At 36.2% G+C, this 16763-nt stretch overlaps 1 protein-coding gene across 1 annotated transcript; it reads left to right on the forward strand.

Moving 5' to 3' along the window:
- Positions 1-2150: 2150 nt before the first annotated feature.
- Positions 2151-11697, forward strand: gclm (glutamate-cysteine ligase, modifier subunit). The gene is made up of 7 exons (XM_038281130.1): positions 2151-2528; positions 4695-4757; positions 5751-5835; positions 6124-6180; positions 6278-6480; positions 8801-8915; positions 10541-11697. The coding sequence occupies exons 1-7, from the start codon at positions 2391-2393 to the stop codon at positions 10708-10710; spliced, it is 831 nt and encodes a 276-aa protein (XP_038137058.1). The 5' UTR covers positions 2151-2390; the 3' UTR covers positions 10711-11697.
- Positions 11698-16763: the final 5066 nt, after the last annotated feature.

Below are 16763 nucleotides of genomic sequence, written 5' to 3' on the forward strand. Positions count from 1 at the left end.
TGGCTGAGAGTCACAAGAAGCAGTCTTATACGTTTATGAAGAGAAGAGGTAGGCCTTAGAAAAAAAAAAAAGTAGACCAGAGTGTATATGAGATACTTCTTTACATGCTGGTGGAAGAGCAGGAAGAATTGGCCCCTATATTCACATGGGTACTGTATACAAAAAAAGATTTTAATATTTATTACCTATATTAATGGAAAAATTGCCTGCTACAATTTTATCTGTAATTGTTCTGCATCAAATTCATGTATGCATGCAATAATACATACAGTTTAGTTGTTATTTATCTCTAATTACATAGAAAACTCATAGATGACAGCAAAGACATATAACTTTCTCTTCTACTGAATAAAAGACAAAAAAGTAGTTTTGAAAAGAGCATGTATTCTGTATCCATCATATTTAATGTTAGTATGTTGATGTGAGTAATTAACTACTTTATTTAGCTTCTTATTATTTTTAATATATGAACAATTAATATCTGAAAATAGTAGAGTATCACTGCTGCCACCCTCTGCTTTTGAAGGAAACTGCCTATGAATTAAGCAAATATGGGGACCGCCTGGTATGGGTGGCAAAAAGTAGCCAAGGGGCCACCCCAGGTCCCCCAGCTAGCTCCACCCCTGATATTATACACATTTTAGCAGCTTAGTTATTTTTTATTTTTTTTTTAACAAACAGTTATCAAGCTTTGACCTATATCTATACTTGTTACATTTTCATTTTTTTCACGCCAGTTAAAAACTTTTATAATTTGATTTTGAAACATCCTTAAAACTTTTTTTATAGTATCCTTTTTTAAAGTATCACACTTTGGGGAAATGTTACTTCAGTAAGATTGGGAAACATTCTCAGACTTAATAGGACAATGGAATGATCAAAGTTAAGAAAACTTGTTAGAACCTGCATTGGGACTGGGACCGAGGATCACATCCAGCAGGGCAATAACCAATGAAGATTCTCATAAAAAAAAAAAAAAAAAAAAAAAAAAAAAAAAAATGTAGAGCAGTCTGGTGCGCAAGAGGATTAGGGCCACTGGGAAAAAAAAAAGTTAACTGATTTTAAAATTTTATTTCAGTATAATATCAGAAAAAAGTCACAATTCTGACTTTAATCTCAGAATTCTGACTGAATTCTGACAGCTAACCAAACAGGTTAGCATCAAGCCATAACCATGTCTGTTTTAGAGACTAGCTCTCTTGTTTTAATCACCATTGCGTTTCTATTAATGAAATAGCATCACTGGGGGCCCCCTCGGGCACGTAAAAAGTGACCTTATTCCGTCATTTTCCACCAATGTGTCACTGGCCCTCTCAAACAACTCACATCTTTGACAGTGAAGCTGAATGCTCCCACATCTCTTCCTTAATGGTGCCCATCTACATCAAGATCCAAAATTAAGGTTTTTAACTGAGATTAAAATCAGAATTCTGAGATTAAAGTCTGAATTCTGAGATTAAAGTCTGATTTCTGAGATTAAAGTCAGAGTTCTGAGTAAAAAGTCAGAATTCTGAGAAAAAAGTAAGAATTTTGAGATTAAAATCAGAATTCTGTGATTAAAGTCAGAATTCTGAGAGAAAAAAGTCTGAATTCTGAGAAAAAAGTCTGAATTCTGAGATTAAAGTCTGAATTCTGAGATTAAAATCAGAATTCTGAGATTTAAGGTCAGGATTCTGGGGGGAAAAAAGTCTGAATTTTGTGAAAAAAAGTCAGAATTCTGTGAAAAAAGTCTGAATTCTGAGATTAAAGTCTGAATTCTGAGATTAAAATCAGAATTCTGAGATTAAAGTCAGGATTCTGAGAAAAAAGTCTGAATTCCGACTTTTTTCCCCATATTAAACTGAAATAATATTTAAAAATCAGTTACCTTTTTATTTTCTATTTTTCCATGGCCCTAATCCTCTTCCGTGGTCTGGTAACTAGTTAACTACCAAGGAAATCTTTTGACAAACAGTTGTGCAAACACACAGAAAATGTATGCTTGTGTAAAGCCTGCATTAAAAGGCCAAATAGCCTCTGACAATAACCTGAACATCCTTTCAGACCAACATTCCGCCATATTAAAATAATTACAAACACAACCGCGCCATCTACTGGTTCAACAAAAACATTGCAGGTCACGTAAGTAGCAGGGACTCGTGTGGGCGTGACCGACCGGCTTCACTCCAACAACAGCCAGTAAGGTCGCTCGACAGGCACCAAGTGAAAGACTGAATGCAAGTCATCCTGAACACAGCAGTTTGTCAACAGTCGTGCTCTCAGTGTGTTTATATCTAGTTGTGAAGGTTGTAGAATACTATTTGCTCACAAGGCTGATACAGCTATTTTGTTTCATTTTGACGCAGCATAAACACTGTTTATAAACCGTTAGCTTAGCAACCGACAGCCACATGGATCCTCAAAACAGCAACATGAACGTTGAGGGGAAGGGGCTGCTTAACCACAGCAAGACCCTCCGACTGCACACCGGGAATCTAGTCAACCGGAGCAGACTGAAGAGGAAGTGTCCAGGCTCTCCCAGCGAGGAGGTAAGAACAGCCAAGCTACCTGTTAGCCTGTTAGCTTAGCTGCCAACTTAGGCTAAGCTACTAAATCATTTAACCTGATAGGTTAAATAATTATTTATTTATTTTTTATAAAAATATATATATAAAAAAAAAAAAACAATAAGAGTTAAAAACTTTACATCTATCCATATGGATCCATGTGTTTTAATTGAATTTAACATTTTCAGGTTATGTATTAACAATTACACTGAAATCATGTCAGGTTGAAGTGAATAGTTTACAGACTAACGTCTGATCAATGATTATCGGAGGCATACTCTGAAGTTAGATCAACTTAGATTAAAGAGGAACATATAATTTACTGTTCCCTTAATAAATGTAAATACTTATGAATATTGTGACCAACAAGAGTGTCTTTATAGTAATAAGATGACCATTATAATTCATTCATTGAGGAGCTCTAGACATAAAGGGGTCAAAATGTTAAACATTCAGACTTATTTTAAGTCAGCTACATCAAAAAGACTTAGACAACTTTTATTGTCATTTTGTATAAAAACGAAATTTCGTTTTATACAGCTTTCATGACATTTCTATTTCTTAAAGTGCAGCAGTGATCAAATGTAAACAGTGTGGGAGAAAAAAAAACATTGTGCAGAAAACATGCTTACAAGCTGTAAATGATTATTTTTTGTTTCTCAGGACCAGATCAAACCACACTGAAAATAGCAGAGCATTTTTCACACCTAGTAATATAAAGACGGGGCTTTGTGCTCAACCTGTCTGCTTTACATTATTTAGAGGGTACTGTTCTTCTTATTTACAGGTAACACTCCCCTGTATACATTTCAGACATCTGTGGTATGTCTGATTACACATGATGAGTAGGAGAGATATTTATATGCCTACTAGAACAGATCATTGAATGGTAAGAAGGAAAAGAAGATACTTAACATTAGGAGGAATAAACAAAAGAAGATGTATTAAGTGTGTTGCAGAAAGCAAACCAAAGCAGAAATCTGAGGATGGCACAGCTCCTATGAAGACTGATGCTCAACTTTTACACAATCAATTAAAGTGCTACCTCAGCAACTTGTGTTTGGTTTGCCAAAGCCACATTAGCTAAGCACAATAACCTCAACATGACACGGCTTCCTTAAATTATCAAAACTTTGATTTTATTCTTGCCTCTCATCTCTTCTACAAGCTAAAAACTCGCCTTCTCATTCAGGAGACCTTTAACACAAGTAACTGGACGATCGGCAGCAGTCAGGTTGCCTGTGATCATTTTTATTCTATAGGCAATCTACTCTTTACTAAGAGCCTATTTTTTGTGTTATATTCCTATTTTCCAATGAGCTGCATGTTTGGTATAAATGTAAACAACAAATATAAACGATAATCTGAATGTAGGAGTTCAATTGAATTATAAAAATAAACCTTTTTTATGCCATTCAAAAATTTTATTTTTAATATATAATTAAATGGTGAACTGATAAAAAATTAGTAGGCGTACGTTTAGTATTTACCATTTGAAATGGATCTGTTTATGATTTATGATACTTTTCCCTGCGGTTCGTCAATCAAATCGGCTGCTGACAGATTTTATTATGGGCATATATGGTGCCTGTTTACAAAGAGGGATTGGTTTAGGTTATTTTGACTATTCATTGTGTTGCTGTTGTGTTTGAAGTTTATTTTCTGCACCATGACACAGCAGTTAGTGTTCCTGTCATACTAGCTTGCTCTTTGGACTTATAATTCCTTATCAAGGACAAAGGTTGCGGTGTACTTACCTCAGTTTAAAGTAATGAGACAGCACTTTTCATCTGTTTACCTGCTCACGCAAAATCTCTCTATTGTGCAGAAGCTAGTTTTGATATTGATCCTTCTTCAGTGGTGTAGTCACTCCAGTAAAACAGAACAATATTCCCATTATTTTAATTGTTCTTAGCTTTGCTTTTCCTTCTTCTGCTGTGACTCTTGAAACTGTCCTTGACAAAATAACTTAAGCTCTGTCCCTTAGAACTGGGTCAGCTCCTCTGCTTTATCCATATATAAAATATATTTCTGTTGTGTTTTGCTAAGGATGGTACAGCTTGATTTCCTTGTTTATAACCTGTTATAACCTATGCACTCTCTGTTGCTGGGTTTTTTGTATTACCTGATTTTTGTTTTATTTTTCAGCTAAGAGACTGCATCCAGGCCACACTGAGTGACTGGTTGTCGACAGCTAAAACTACAAATGCAGTGAGTAGAAGGCTTTTGTTTTTTGTTAAGAAAATAATATTTGCATCGAGATGGTTGTACGGTCACATGAGCAGCTTGTGCACGGTGTGCAGCCGTGCCATCGGCTATTTAGATTCCAGCGTTTTTTGTTTTTTTTAAGGCGAAATAACAGCAGTGATGCAGATCAAAGCCCTCTGGCTTTCAGGACAGAAGCTGTCAGAGTCGATGTTCATGCAGCGCTGCCTACCAATGGCCCTGTTCCCTCTGTGCATCTTGCTGCTGGTTTAAAGAAGTGTTTGACGGTGAAAATCCTTTCCTACAAGAGTTTTGAAATTCCTCTTAAATGGCAATACTTAAAAATGATCCCATTAACAAATATCTCAGACTTAAGTCAAATTAAATAGGCTACAGGATATTGCCATGAACTGGATATTTTGCTGAGCTCAGCTAATCTGCCTCAGCTTTTATCATCACACTCTGCTGGACATGGAGGGCCTCTGAATAGCTGATGTAAAAGGGTGTTATCCCCTCTGAAAGCTTGTGCAACAATTTTCCTGCAGGGAAATTTGGGGAATTTGTTATCAGAAAAGTCAAGGGATCAGATTTTTATTTGAACGTTTGGGGCCAACGTTTGTTTGGTGTCTCAGCATAATGTGCAGTGAAGGTTAAGAATTTATACACTAAATGTGTTTCCTTTGTTAATAACAGCTTAGTAAAGGTTGACTCCTTTAATCAGTTTGAGAGTTATTGCTAACATATGGAGGTTTTGGGTGTTTCAAAACCTGCATATGTTAGCTTATTTTGCAGGCGACTGCAGGCTAGTTGGAGCGTGTGCTCACCTTAATGCAAGCAAAGGAAATTGTAGAGAAGCGATGTAGCAACAAAAATGACCTATTATTTCCTATTATTTCTGCCGGTTAAATTAATTAAGTGTTTTAACCAGGTGTTTCAATGGCAAAGAAAAAAACTCTTACAGTTGTGTGCATAGGCTTTAAGATATTTCCTCTCCAACAGGACTTTCCAGATACACTTGACTGCTCCATTCCAGAGGCAACAGATGCTATCACGCCTGAAGAAAGAGATGAAGTGAAAGTTTCAGGTCAGAACTGCTTTGATCGGTTTGATCGTCAACCCAAAATTGTAGATTATTTCAGTCCAGACATTTTTGTCCCTAATGACATGAGCAAAATAAAATAATCCAGTCTTTCACTTTTTTGCTAAATAGTAGTAAAGAATCATCAGTCTGGACAGTTGACTGTTTAAGCACTTTTCTCTATTGTGGAGAAACCAGTTCCTTCATTAATAAATATATCTAAATAAATTTGGGCACACCAGGTTTAACTAGTTGATAGAGGACGGCATCCTCATGTTGTTTTGTTTTTTGCAGTGAAGCTCTTCCTCTGTGAGTCGGACCAGTCAGCAATCAGAGATGCAGTAGAAATGGGTGAGTTTAATATCCCTTCGTTAAAATCCCCACATGCTTTGCTGTGCCACTGGTTTTTGTTTTTATTATCCAAACCGTTTTGTTTCCTCAACTCCAGCTTGCCAGACATTGTCAGTGTCCCAGCTCGACTCTGTTATCATAGCACCTTCTGGGCCTGCGGAGGGCGACAACCAGACTTTGGCTCACCTGCAGCCGGCCTGGGAGGAGCTGGAGGCTCTGGTCAGGAAGCAGAAGATCGCAGCCATCGGCACCTCAGATCTGGACAAAGATCTGCTGGAGCAGCTCTACAACTGGGCCCAGGTAGATGGATCGGCAATAGGCCGAAATAAAGAAACAATATTCCTCTTTCAGAAAGATACTCTGTTTTCTTTCTTTTCCTTCTCTTTATGCATGCTTATTTTCATTGGTATTTAACCCTTAACAGCTTGGGAGCAGAATTAGCTGTTGTTTCAGTAAATATCATTTCAAATGATTCAGGGGGGAATTTAAAATTACCATCTAACCAGTCCATAGGGCGACACAGACTAATCCAAAATAAACAGCCATACACTCACTCAGTTTTTACATATACAAATAGATTCCGGCTACGTGTTTAAGACTCATGTTTACCCAGAAACAAGTGGAAACTCCATTGGATGTGAGTTGAAGAACCTCTTAAATGAGGCGTGTGAAAATAAAGACTCAGCGGATATTTATGCTTTATGTGCAAAATCAGACGTCTGTTAACTTTGTGCACTTCTGGAATGATTCAGATATACGGTTAGAGGTAATGAATGCAGAAGTGTTCTGGGGACTGGGGGAGACTGGAGCATTTAAATTGAATGTATTTTTATTTAGAAAACTACAACAAACAAAGAGGAAAAAAATTTTTTTTGCACTCTGGTTATTATGCTTCAAAACTCTTATTTGCAGAAACCACACATTTCATCTGAATCTACGTCAGAAATTATGCAGACAGCAGTAGGTCGTCTCTGCATCTTTCTACACATAATGAGACTGCATAGGCTGGATGTGCATCAGGGTGTTCCATGTCGGGATATGTAAATACATCAGGAAACCACCAATCCCTCATTATGCCAGCTTTACATCTGTGCCTAACCCCTATGTTAGAATGCATGAGTCATCGCAGGCCAACCCTGCTGTAGTGTTCAGTAAAAGCCTTTTACTAATCTCTCACATTTATGGTCATGTATAGACTGGATCTGGTTCAGTTAGCATGACTCAGCTCACAGTTCCCATCGTTCTTGGTGTTAGAGCCACATCCAACCGCTCATAGATAAGACGGCGCACTGCTTCTTGCTGTTAATTCCTTAAAGACCTGCAGAAGCTCATAGCATTGTACTGTTAAGATAACCATAAAAAAATAGGAAGCTATACTTACCTAAAGCCAATAAAATGTATGCTGTCTTTGTTGCATTTTTAGTTCTTCACTGATGATGATAATGTTGCTTATATTGACATTAATAACGTGTTAGATTAAAGCTTGACCCTTTCTCTGCGAGTTCTATGACCTATTGTACAATTCTGGTTTGAATGTCAGAAGTTACCTGATTGGGTAACTTTAAACATTGGGATTAATAGATTACGTTCTTTTCATATGTAGAATAAATGACAGCTATCCAAAATGGCCTCCAAGTGTCCCCAATGTGTAGAAACAGGGATGTCGGCTAAAGTTTTGCTTCCCTTGCAATAGAATTGCTGGTTTGTTTTTGTTATATTTTACATGGATCAGTAGTTTTCATACATTTTGTCATTTACTTTTTGTTCCCCCAATATAATATACTTATCAATATTACTTGATCAAGACTTTCCTAGCGTTCTACAGTGAGTAATAGAAGCTAGTATGATTCATGCTATCGTATCAGTTCTATATCAGTAATGGAGATATATATCTTTATTGTTTAGTGTTACTCCACAGCATTGCATCCTTGTTAATATGCATTTAAAAATCAAACTTATTCCTACAACGGGCATTTTCTTATATTTCCAGCGTTTTTTATTGTCATTACACTGTCACAAGTATAGAGCAAAGAAATTAACTCTGCATGTAACCCATGCCCTTGGGGAGCAGTGGGCTGCCATTGTGTGATAGGGGTTAAGGGTCTTGCTCAGGGAGAGTCCGTGGGAGTGGGGCTTGAATTCAGAAAGTACGGATTCCAAGCACAATGCCCTAGACCACAACTCCCCAAAGCAGGCATTGGTGTAAAGGGTCTTGCCTAAGGACCCACACTGGCAGCTCATTCCCCCCCAGCTGAGATAGAAACCCAGGCTTCCTGTTTGCGGGACGGGTGACTTACTACTTGAGCTAGCCAGCCGTTAAACTTACGAGCCAATGTGCGATTCCTTTGGTCTTATATTTTACTGTTACTAGGTTGTAGTTTTTCCAAGATCCTTGTAGTCTCACATAAAAATTATATTTTTAGTAACATTTCTCCTTTTTAATAAGAATTTTGGATCTAAAAATAATTGGGAAATTTCCAAGGAATTTCAGTCTTGAAAAGTAGGACTTCCCAAATTAAAACTATGAAGTAACCCTGTTTGAAGTATTACTATGAAGTAACAGGATTCTGTTTTGATCAGTCGTGTGTGAAATAAAAGCTACTTTCCTGTTGCGGAGCAGGTGAAGCCCAGCAGTAACCAGGTGAACCTGGCCTCCTGCTGCGTGATGCCTCCTGATCTGACCGCCTTCGCCAAAGAGTTCGACATCCAGCTGCTCACACACAATGACCCCAAAGGTAAAGTATACTGTATTCATTAAAAATACTATTTACCAGAGTTTGAAATACTTGTGATGTAAATTTTCAATTACAAACTAGCGATATTTAAAGGGACGGTGTGTTTAAACAAAGTAATTTGCTTTACTTTTTATTTTTTTATTATTGATTTAATAAATGCGTATCCTGCAAAAGTCTATTAAGATTACATAAAAAAAGTTAATCAAACCTAGAATTAGTAGTCTATAAACAAATAGGGGGTGTTTCACCTAATAGAAGATGCCCGGTTGTGTCGCAATTCTCGAAAAGAGCAGCCAAAAGGGAACAATTTTTTCAGACTTAGACATTTTAAATGTATCTGAACACATGTTTTCAGTGAGAGAGGAGTTTAAAAAAAACTGTAGATCTTTCTAATTTTCACATTCTGCTGCAATGGAGGACAATTCGTTTGTCCAATGAGAAACAAACCAGAAAAAGAACAAATAATCAGGATAATGTAACAGACGATTTAATCCAAGCTTTTTATTTAGATGCATTCTTTTTTTTTTTACATAAAAAAAAATAAACAAAGTAGGTTGAGGCAAATCACCTTTTAATGAAGCATACAGTTGTACTTAAAGTTAAGATCCCATTAAGGAAAATGATAAACTCACAATAATAATTCAAATGACATAAAAACTGGAATAGAAATAATAAATAGAATTCTATAAATTCTAATTTAGTTTAGAAATATAGATTTTTGTGTGCTATAACAGGAATAATTTTCTTTGGTATTTAGTGAGAGAAACACTCAAAACAAAACCTTTGGTTTGTTAGTTTTAAGGGTTGTAAGGCTTTTGGATAAAATGGCAGAAAAGGCAAAATAAACATGACATGGGAACTAGTAACCGAGTTACAAAGTTATAGAGAAAAGCTTCTTTAAGCAAAGTGACCAAAGTTTGTTACCTCATGGATAAATAACCCCAGCTATAGGACCAAGCCATATCTTCCTTCTGTGTTTTTTTAGTATTGCCTTGCCAATCACCCAATGAAATATCAATGTTTCTCTATTCTACCATGATATCCTTAACTTTAAGGTGATGACATATTTCTGGGTATATTTTAGAGTTTCAGAGCACCAACAATCCCTAAAATGCATAAACTCAGATTCAAATGGGTTTGGTCGCAAATGTTCACTGCCATGCAAGAATTTTCCTTCTGTGATGTTTCTAATAGCATTTTTGTAGTCTTCACCAATCAGATTGAGGCTTTCATGTTGCTTCATGTGTGTATTTGTTAAATACACAGTTTCTGCAAAATCAGGGCCTTAATATTACAGTAATTGTGGTCCTCAACATGTCTTTACAATATAGATTTTGTTCTGTACTAGACCTTAAATAGCATTTACTTATGTCCTTAATATGTACTCTGATTTATTTATTAAAAATTGTAACATAAACAAGTATTTTTTTTTTTTTTATGAACTAGTTGCATTAGTCAGTTCCATGATAAATGGCTCTGATTGTGTTGTTATTGCAATGTAGAAAAAAAATACAAACCCCCACCATGCAGGAAAGCAACCTCCTCACTCAAAGTGAGAACTGGAGCTGTAGGTCTAAGATAAACAATCTATATTGATAGATAATATCTTGTTGCTCTTCTCCTAGAGCTGATGTCGGCAGCCGCATTCCAGGAGGCAATGCAGGAAGGAGCACCTGGTCTGAGCACCACCAACTGGAGGCTCGATTGGGTCCTTCGCTACTCTGTTATCGTTAAGAGCCGCGGCATTATAAAGTCAAAGGGTTACCTGGTCAGTGCGAGGAGGGCGAGCCCGTAGTACCCAAAACAAGAGGGAGAGGACGGTAGAAACACGGATGAAGCCATTTTCCTCAGTTGTCATTCTCACACCGAAAGTTACAGCTTTGATTAATGGACACTGCAAGTCATGAAGTGATTAAAGTAATTTATCTTCCTGATATTCCTAGTCTCTAATTCTGACAGATGCACTTAGTTGTTACCAGTATCTCTGTAAAGTAACACAAACACTTGGTGAATCATCACCATCAGCAGCAGTGCTCTCGCAGCCAACCAGAAACAGCACATGATGAAAATGTCAATGGGAACCATTGATTGGAGGTTGCTTCATTGTGTCTTGGTGTAAAGTGCCTCTCTACTGCCCCCCTCTGTTTTTACACTTACCTGTTTCCACTTGATCTGCGGGAAGGCTGGTTTGAGTTTTGGTCTGAGTAAAAATATTACTGGTACTGTAAATAAAAGAAAGGTTTTAACAAATGTTTTTCTAGTTTTGAACATATCGAATGTAGATTAAAAAGAAGCTGTCATATATCTGAAATTGGGAAACACTTTTTTTTAAGCATTTCGGATAAAATAATTTTCATTCCATTAATTTAGAAACATGCTCAAATTGAAACCCAAATTCAGCGTGTAATTTTTTTCTATTTTTCATGATTACATTTGCGGTAAATGTGCAGCTGCATACATAGAAATGTTTCATTTATCATGCTTTCCAACTGATTTTGTAGTTGCAGTGACACTTTTAATCAGACCATACACAGAAGAATAATCTGAGGTAGAAAAAAGCACTATTATGAGATTAACTAGCAGGCTTTTGACCTTTATATGTTATGATTATAGCGCTGTAGAATCTACACAAACGTGCAAATTCTATTTTTATGTTATTAAATACGACTGTTTTTCCATCAACTCACTGTAAAAAAAAAAAACAAACTCAGTTTTATCAATATATTTAAAATGCTATATCTGTATATTATGAAACTGGCTTTATTAAAGTGATGAAAGTGTGTTTTTGACCTATTAGTCTGAATTTAAAATAGATTTTTATTAACTACTGTTTATTATATTTTCCACTGCCTTATTTTTATTGTTTTTTATTACTTTTTTTTGTTTTGTTTTTTGTCTTTCATGCATTTGTCCTACATTTTTTTTTTATAATTTCCTTCCTCGTGTCCTTCCTCTCTTCCTTCAGGCTTTGCTCTTTTCATATACAATATTTAGAGCCTGTCCACTGTGGAAATATCCTTAAATATATTCATGGTGAAATTTAATATTTCAGGTTTTAAAAAAAATACATGAGGACCAAAAATTGAAAAGCACTTAACTTCGTGCTTCATTTAATCGGTATATATATATTTTTTCATTTAAGACTTTATTAGTATTATAATCAACAGAAACAGAAAATAATCCATCTTGGTATGATTGCCATTTTGTGGAGAAGTTACATGACACACTAAAAACCTTAAACGACACAGATACAAGCTTAAAGAAAACTGTATTCAAGAACGTATTTACTGCAAGGATCATTTTATTTTACCTCCAGTCACTTATATCTTGTTAGATATAAAATGTTTATATAAAGTAAAATAATAAATTAACCTATGCAGCTTTCAACCTTTACATTTAAGTAAAAAAACAGAATCTTCAGAGCATAAATCTCAACTCGTAAGATAGTGTTTATCCTCAATGCAATTTAAAATGTTTTACAGGAAAGCAAAGACATAAAGTTGTTCTCAAGTTTGGAGCCAATGGTTTCAGTTCATTACAGATTTTAAAGAGAAAATAGGTTTATTAAAGAGTTGAAGAGCACAAAATTGACATACATCTGATAAAAGTACAGTCTGTTTTGAATTCTGCAGGAGTCATTTTAAACTTCATTATGCTTAGTAAAAAAAAAGTTTTTAAATTCCTTATCAAAAGGAGTGTTGGTTGAAGTCCTCAACAGAATTACTTGAGTAAAGGTATTAATACTCAAAGTCAATTCTTATTAGGCTACAAGTAAAGGCTACTTGGTCAAACATCTACTCAGGTTAGAGTATGGAATGACTTACTTTTGAAAATGCTTAACTATTCATTAGTAGATGCATTTAAAAGTGCTTAAGAATTGAAAAATGCCAATTCAATTTTCTAGTATCAGTACATTTCTGTATAATTTTTACAGTGATGTTAAAGAACTTTCAGATGATGTATTGATGCATAGAGCCACTCTTATTCCCATTCTACACCACTTGTAAAGAACTTCAGCATAAAAAAGCCACAAAAATAAGGACAGCTATTTTGCTTATTATTTCTTATTTAAAAATAAACAAAACAACTAAAACAAGTTTCTTGATTTTCCTCACACTTTAACTAAGGAATAGTGTTTTAAGATTGAATCTTATTACCACAAAGTAACTCCAACTGTGATATGGAAACTCATCCTGCTGAACAACTTGGCCACATGGCAACAACTAACACCTTAATTCAATGTATAAACTACAAATATCTGCCCTGAGTTTCTCACAGTTGTGGAATATCATGCAAATCTCTAAAGCAATCCTAAGGGCTGCTTTCTTGCATGTTGAAATTACATTTCAAGAAAGATAAACAGCAACAGCTGTGGTAAGAAGTAACTAGCAGCTTCCTCGATATTGAGTGGAGTAGAAAGAACAATACTGACTTTGAAATGTTGTGGAGTTAAAGTTACAGGTACAGGGCTGCCAACCTTTCACCAAAGCTTGGAGTGAGATTTGGAAATAGTTTGGACAGGCCACCTTTGTCAGGGTTAGATTGAAAGGCTATGAGGATAGATGCAGCTATCGGTTGTCGGTTTTTAGAGGATTTAACTGAGTGGATCGTGGCAAAATAGAACAGTCAATGTTAATAGAACAGTAGATGTTACTGAATAACAATAAGTTATCTGTAGATATGTGTAACATTTAAAAAAATATATACATAATTTTTTATATTCTGGAGATTTTTAGAGAATTGAAAAAAGAAGTACAGGCCCTACTAAGATTATTGCATCCTAAATATACTGTAAACTAAAAATTTCACAACTGTGTTTATTAATTTTTCTATGCAGTTCAAGTAAAATGAACAATGAGGAACTAATAGGCAATTACTGGATTACTGGCACTAATACAGGAACAGTGCAATCAAATCTCGAATATTTGGTGATAGTCTGAGGATTAAAAAATCTTAACTCATTATCTTATTAAGTTTTCTTTCAATTGACAAAACCGCTAAATAATCAAGACCTTTTAGGAGGCTGTAGATGGCTGCAACGAATGGTTATTTTGCAAATAGACCTGTCGATTAGTTTTTTTCAATTAATCGATTTATCATTGGATAGCCAAAGGTTAACGCAAAAAGGGGGGGGGGGGGTACAAAGCATAATGAAGGATGACTTTTTTTTTATTTGAAATATAAAATGTTTACATATTTGCTCAAGATGGGTCACTCTGTCAGCTAAAGACATGTTTTAGAGTCTCTTTATTGCAGTTAGGGATGAATGGATCACTAAGTTAGTGGATTTTTATCAGCCTGATATTTATAAGTGGAATGGAGTTGAGTTTTAATTGTGGAAAAATTGTGGATATGGAGTGTGAGCGTGTAAGGACACTGAGATGACAGTACCCCCCACCCAAAAAAATAAATAAATACAAAAAGATAAATAATAAATACTCAACTAAAATACAGATACTCAAAAAATACTGAAGTTAAGTCACCAAGTAAATGTACTAAACTAATTAAACATTAGAACTAAGTAGTTTTTCATTTCAACAAGCCTTTCGCATAAGCGTCGTTAGACCTATTTAAGGGTGGCTTCAGCCACCCTTTCTTTGGCATTAGCCACCCTATAATTATTTTGCGATTTTAAAAAATATATTTTTTTTTTCTGTATTTATTTTTTCCTCATATTTTCCCAAAACAAATGCAGTAAAGCACCGAATAAAAGCCATAAAGAAGACAAGTTAATCTGAACAATCATAGGCGTAACTTCCTTAAGGACTGGTGTGGACATGTCCCCACCAATATTTTGTACACGTATTTTGCTTTCGGTGCTGTGTATATCTGATTAAAACCCCATTCATGCCGCTCCTCAGAAAGAAAATAAAAAAAGTTCTCCCCGCTGCTCACCGTCCACAAACCCCGACAAAAAAACTCAGAAAAAAGAATCTGTTGCCTCTCGCTTTCTCCCCATCACCCCCCTCCAACCTCTCCCCATAACATTTGAATTGAAGATATCCGCGGGTGACGGGTCGGGTTCGGTAGTCATCTTAACGGGTTCGGGCGGGTGCGGGTTGGTAAAACTCGACCCATGCAGGTCTCTAAGCTACACTACATTCAGTATCGTTGCCATAGAAACAGACAACAGCGCCAATATATCAGAATTATACTAAAACACACGCAAATAATTTCCCACATAAAAAACCGGACTTTCAGTCCATTACAGTTTTCCGTTTTTAGAGGGTTGTTTATTTTGCGTTTATTAAGTGATGGCTGTGGTATATTAGCTTTCACTGCTATAAGCTTTCGCAGCAGTGATTGATTAATTTAAACACCTGCTCTACTGATGGTCTATCGGAGTTGGTGTTTAGGTTGAACATAAAGAACACCTTTTTATTTGAAGCTTCTTGTAGCTACTGTTTTAATCCCGGCTTTACTTAAAACTTTTTCCTGACTTTGATAGTGTTGCCATTCAGTAGCAAGCACTGCGCCCCTTTTTCTTTTATATGTACACGTACATTTAAGATTTAGCGTGTTATGTTGACAACTCATGGGCAAGCTGCTTTTTGCAATCTAGCAGGAAGGTAAGGATAGGATCTTGCAGGTGTGACGTCACTCTGCAGGGGGTCCAAAGATAAAAGATTTAAACAATTTTGGCATTGGAATTTCAGATTTAAGGGAGTTAGAAAGTTCACTTAGTAAAAGTGCAAATAATAAATCTGATTACCGATTACTTTTAAGCTGGTTGAACATACTGCGACAGACTGGTGACCTGTCCAGGGTGATCCCACCTCTCACCCAGAACGTGGCTAGAGATATGCACCAGCACCTCCTGATTCCACTGAGGGATAAGGTTAAAGAAAATGGATGGTTGAACATAGTCCGCTCTCCCAGATTCTATCAAATCAGTAGTGATACCCTCAGGGGCGGATTTAGGAAATTTGGGGCCCTAGGCAAAGACAGGCAGGGGGCCCCCTGAGAAGAAAACCCATAAAACAGACCCATTCTACAGATAGAGAAATGTTAATAGAATAGACATCCATTATTTGTTCTAGGTTTTGTCCCTCTCTTCTTGTCCCTTTTTTCTCTCTATTTATCAGCGTTCTGATGGCATTTTAGCCAAAGGATTTTTATCAAAAACATAATTAATGTGCACAAATAAGGATTAGTTGTATTAACCATACATGGAAACAGAGTTTTATGGGGCCCCCAGAACTTGGGGCCCTGGGCAACTGCCTAGTATTGCCTAATGGTAAATCCCCCCCTGGATACCCTGCTAGTGGATGTTCTTGACAGAAAGACGGAGTTGCTTAATCATATTCTGCTTAAGGCCCCATAAGATCTTGTCCGAGTCCTGGTTTAAAAGTAAATAAATTTTAAAAAGTGACCCAAAATTGACTGTCAATAAATGTTCTACAAAATTGATATATTTATTTGATTTGTACTGTCTGTTTATATTTATGTGATATTTTTTGCACAAAATATATAAGTGAATATTGTAACAGTTATGTTTTCAACTGTAAGCATTAAATTGATAAATGTTATTCGCATTTTTTTGGCTTTATCCTTTCCAACAAAAAAAAAAAAGGCGTCGCGCAGGTAGCTCCCTTTCCTTATGAGCCGTCCCCACCAACTTTCAACACAAAGTTACACCCTTGTCTTAGACAACGCCTTAGCAGGTGCACTGAAAAAATTCGGCGCGCGCTGCGCGCGCGCATTATATTCTAGGGGCTGAGCCACCCTTGTGTCTTAAACCTAGAGATGCCCCTGCCTTTCAGGCATGATAAACATTACTCATAACACTCGCATTCTGGATTTTATATGTTCTCTGTGTTCATCTGCTCGGTCTGCTGCTTCTCTCAC

The sequence above is a fragment of the Cyprinodon tularosa genome, unplaced genomic scaffold, assembly GCF_016077235.1.
Source record: "Cyprinodon tularosa strain WSP-4 unplaced genomic scaffold, ASM1607723v1 ctg167, whole genome shotgun sequence".
Classification (NCBI taxonomy): domain Eukaryota; kingdom Metazoa; phylum Chordata; class Actinopteri; order Cyprinodontiformes; family Cyprinodontidae; genus Cyprinodon; species Cyprinodon tularosa.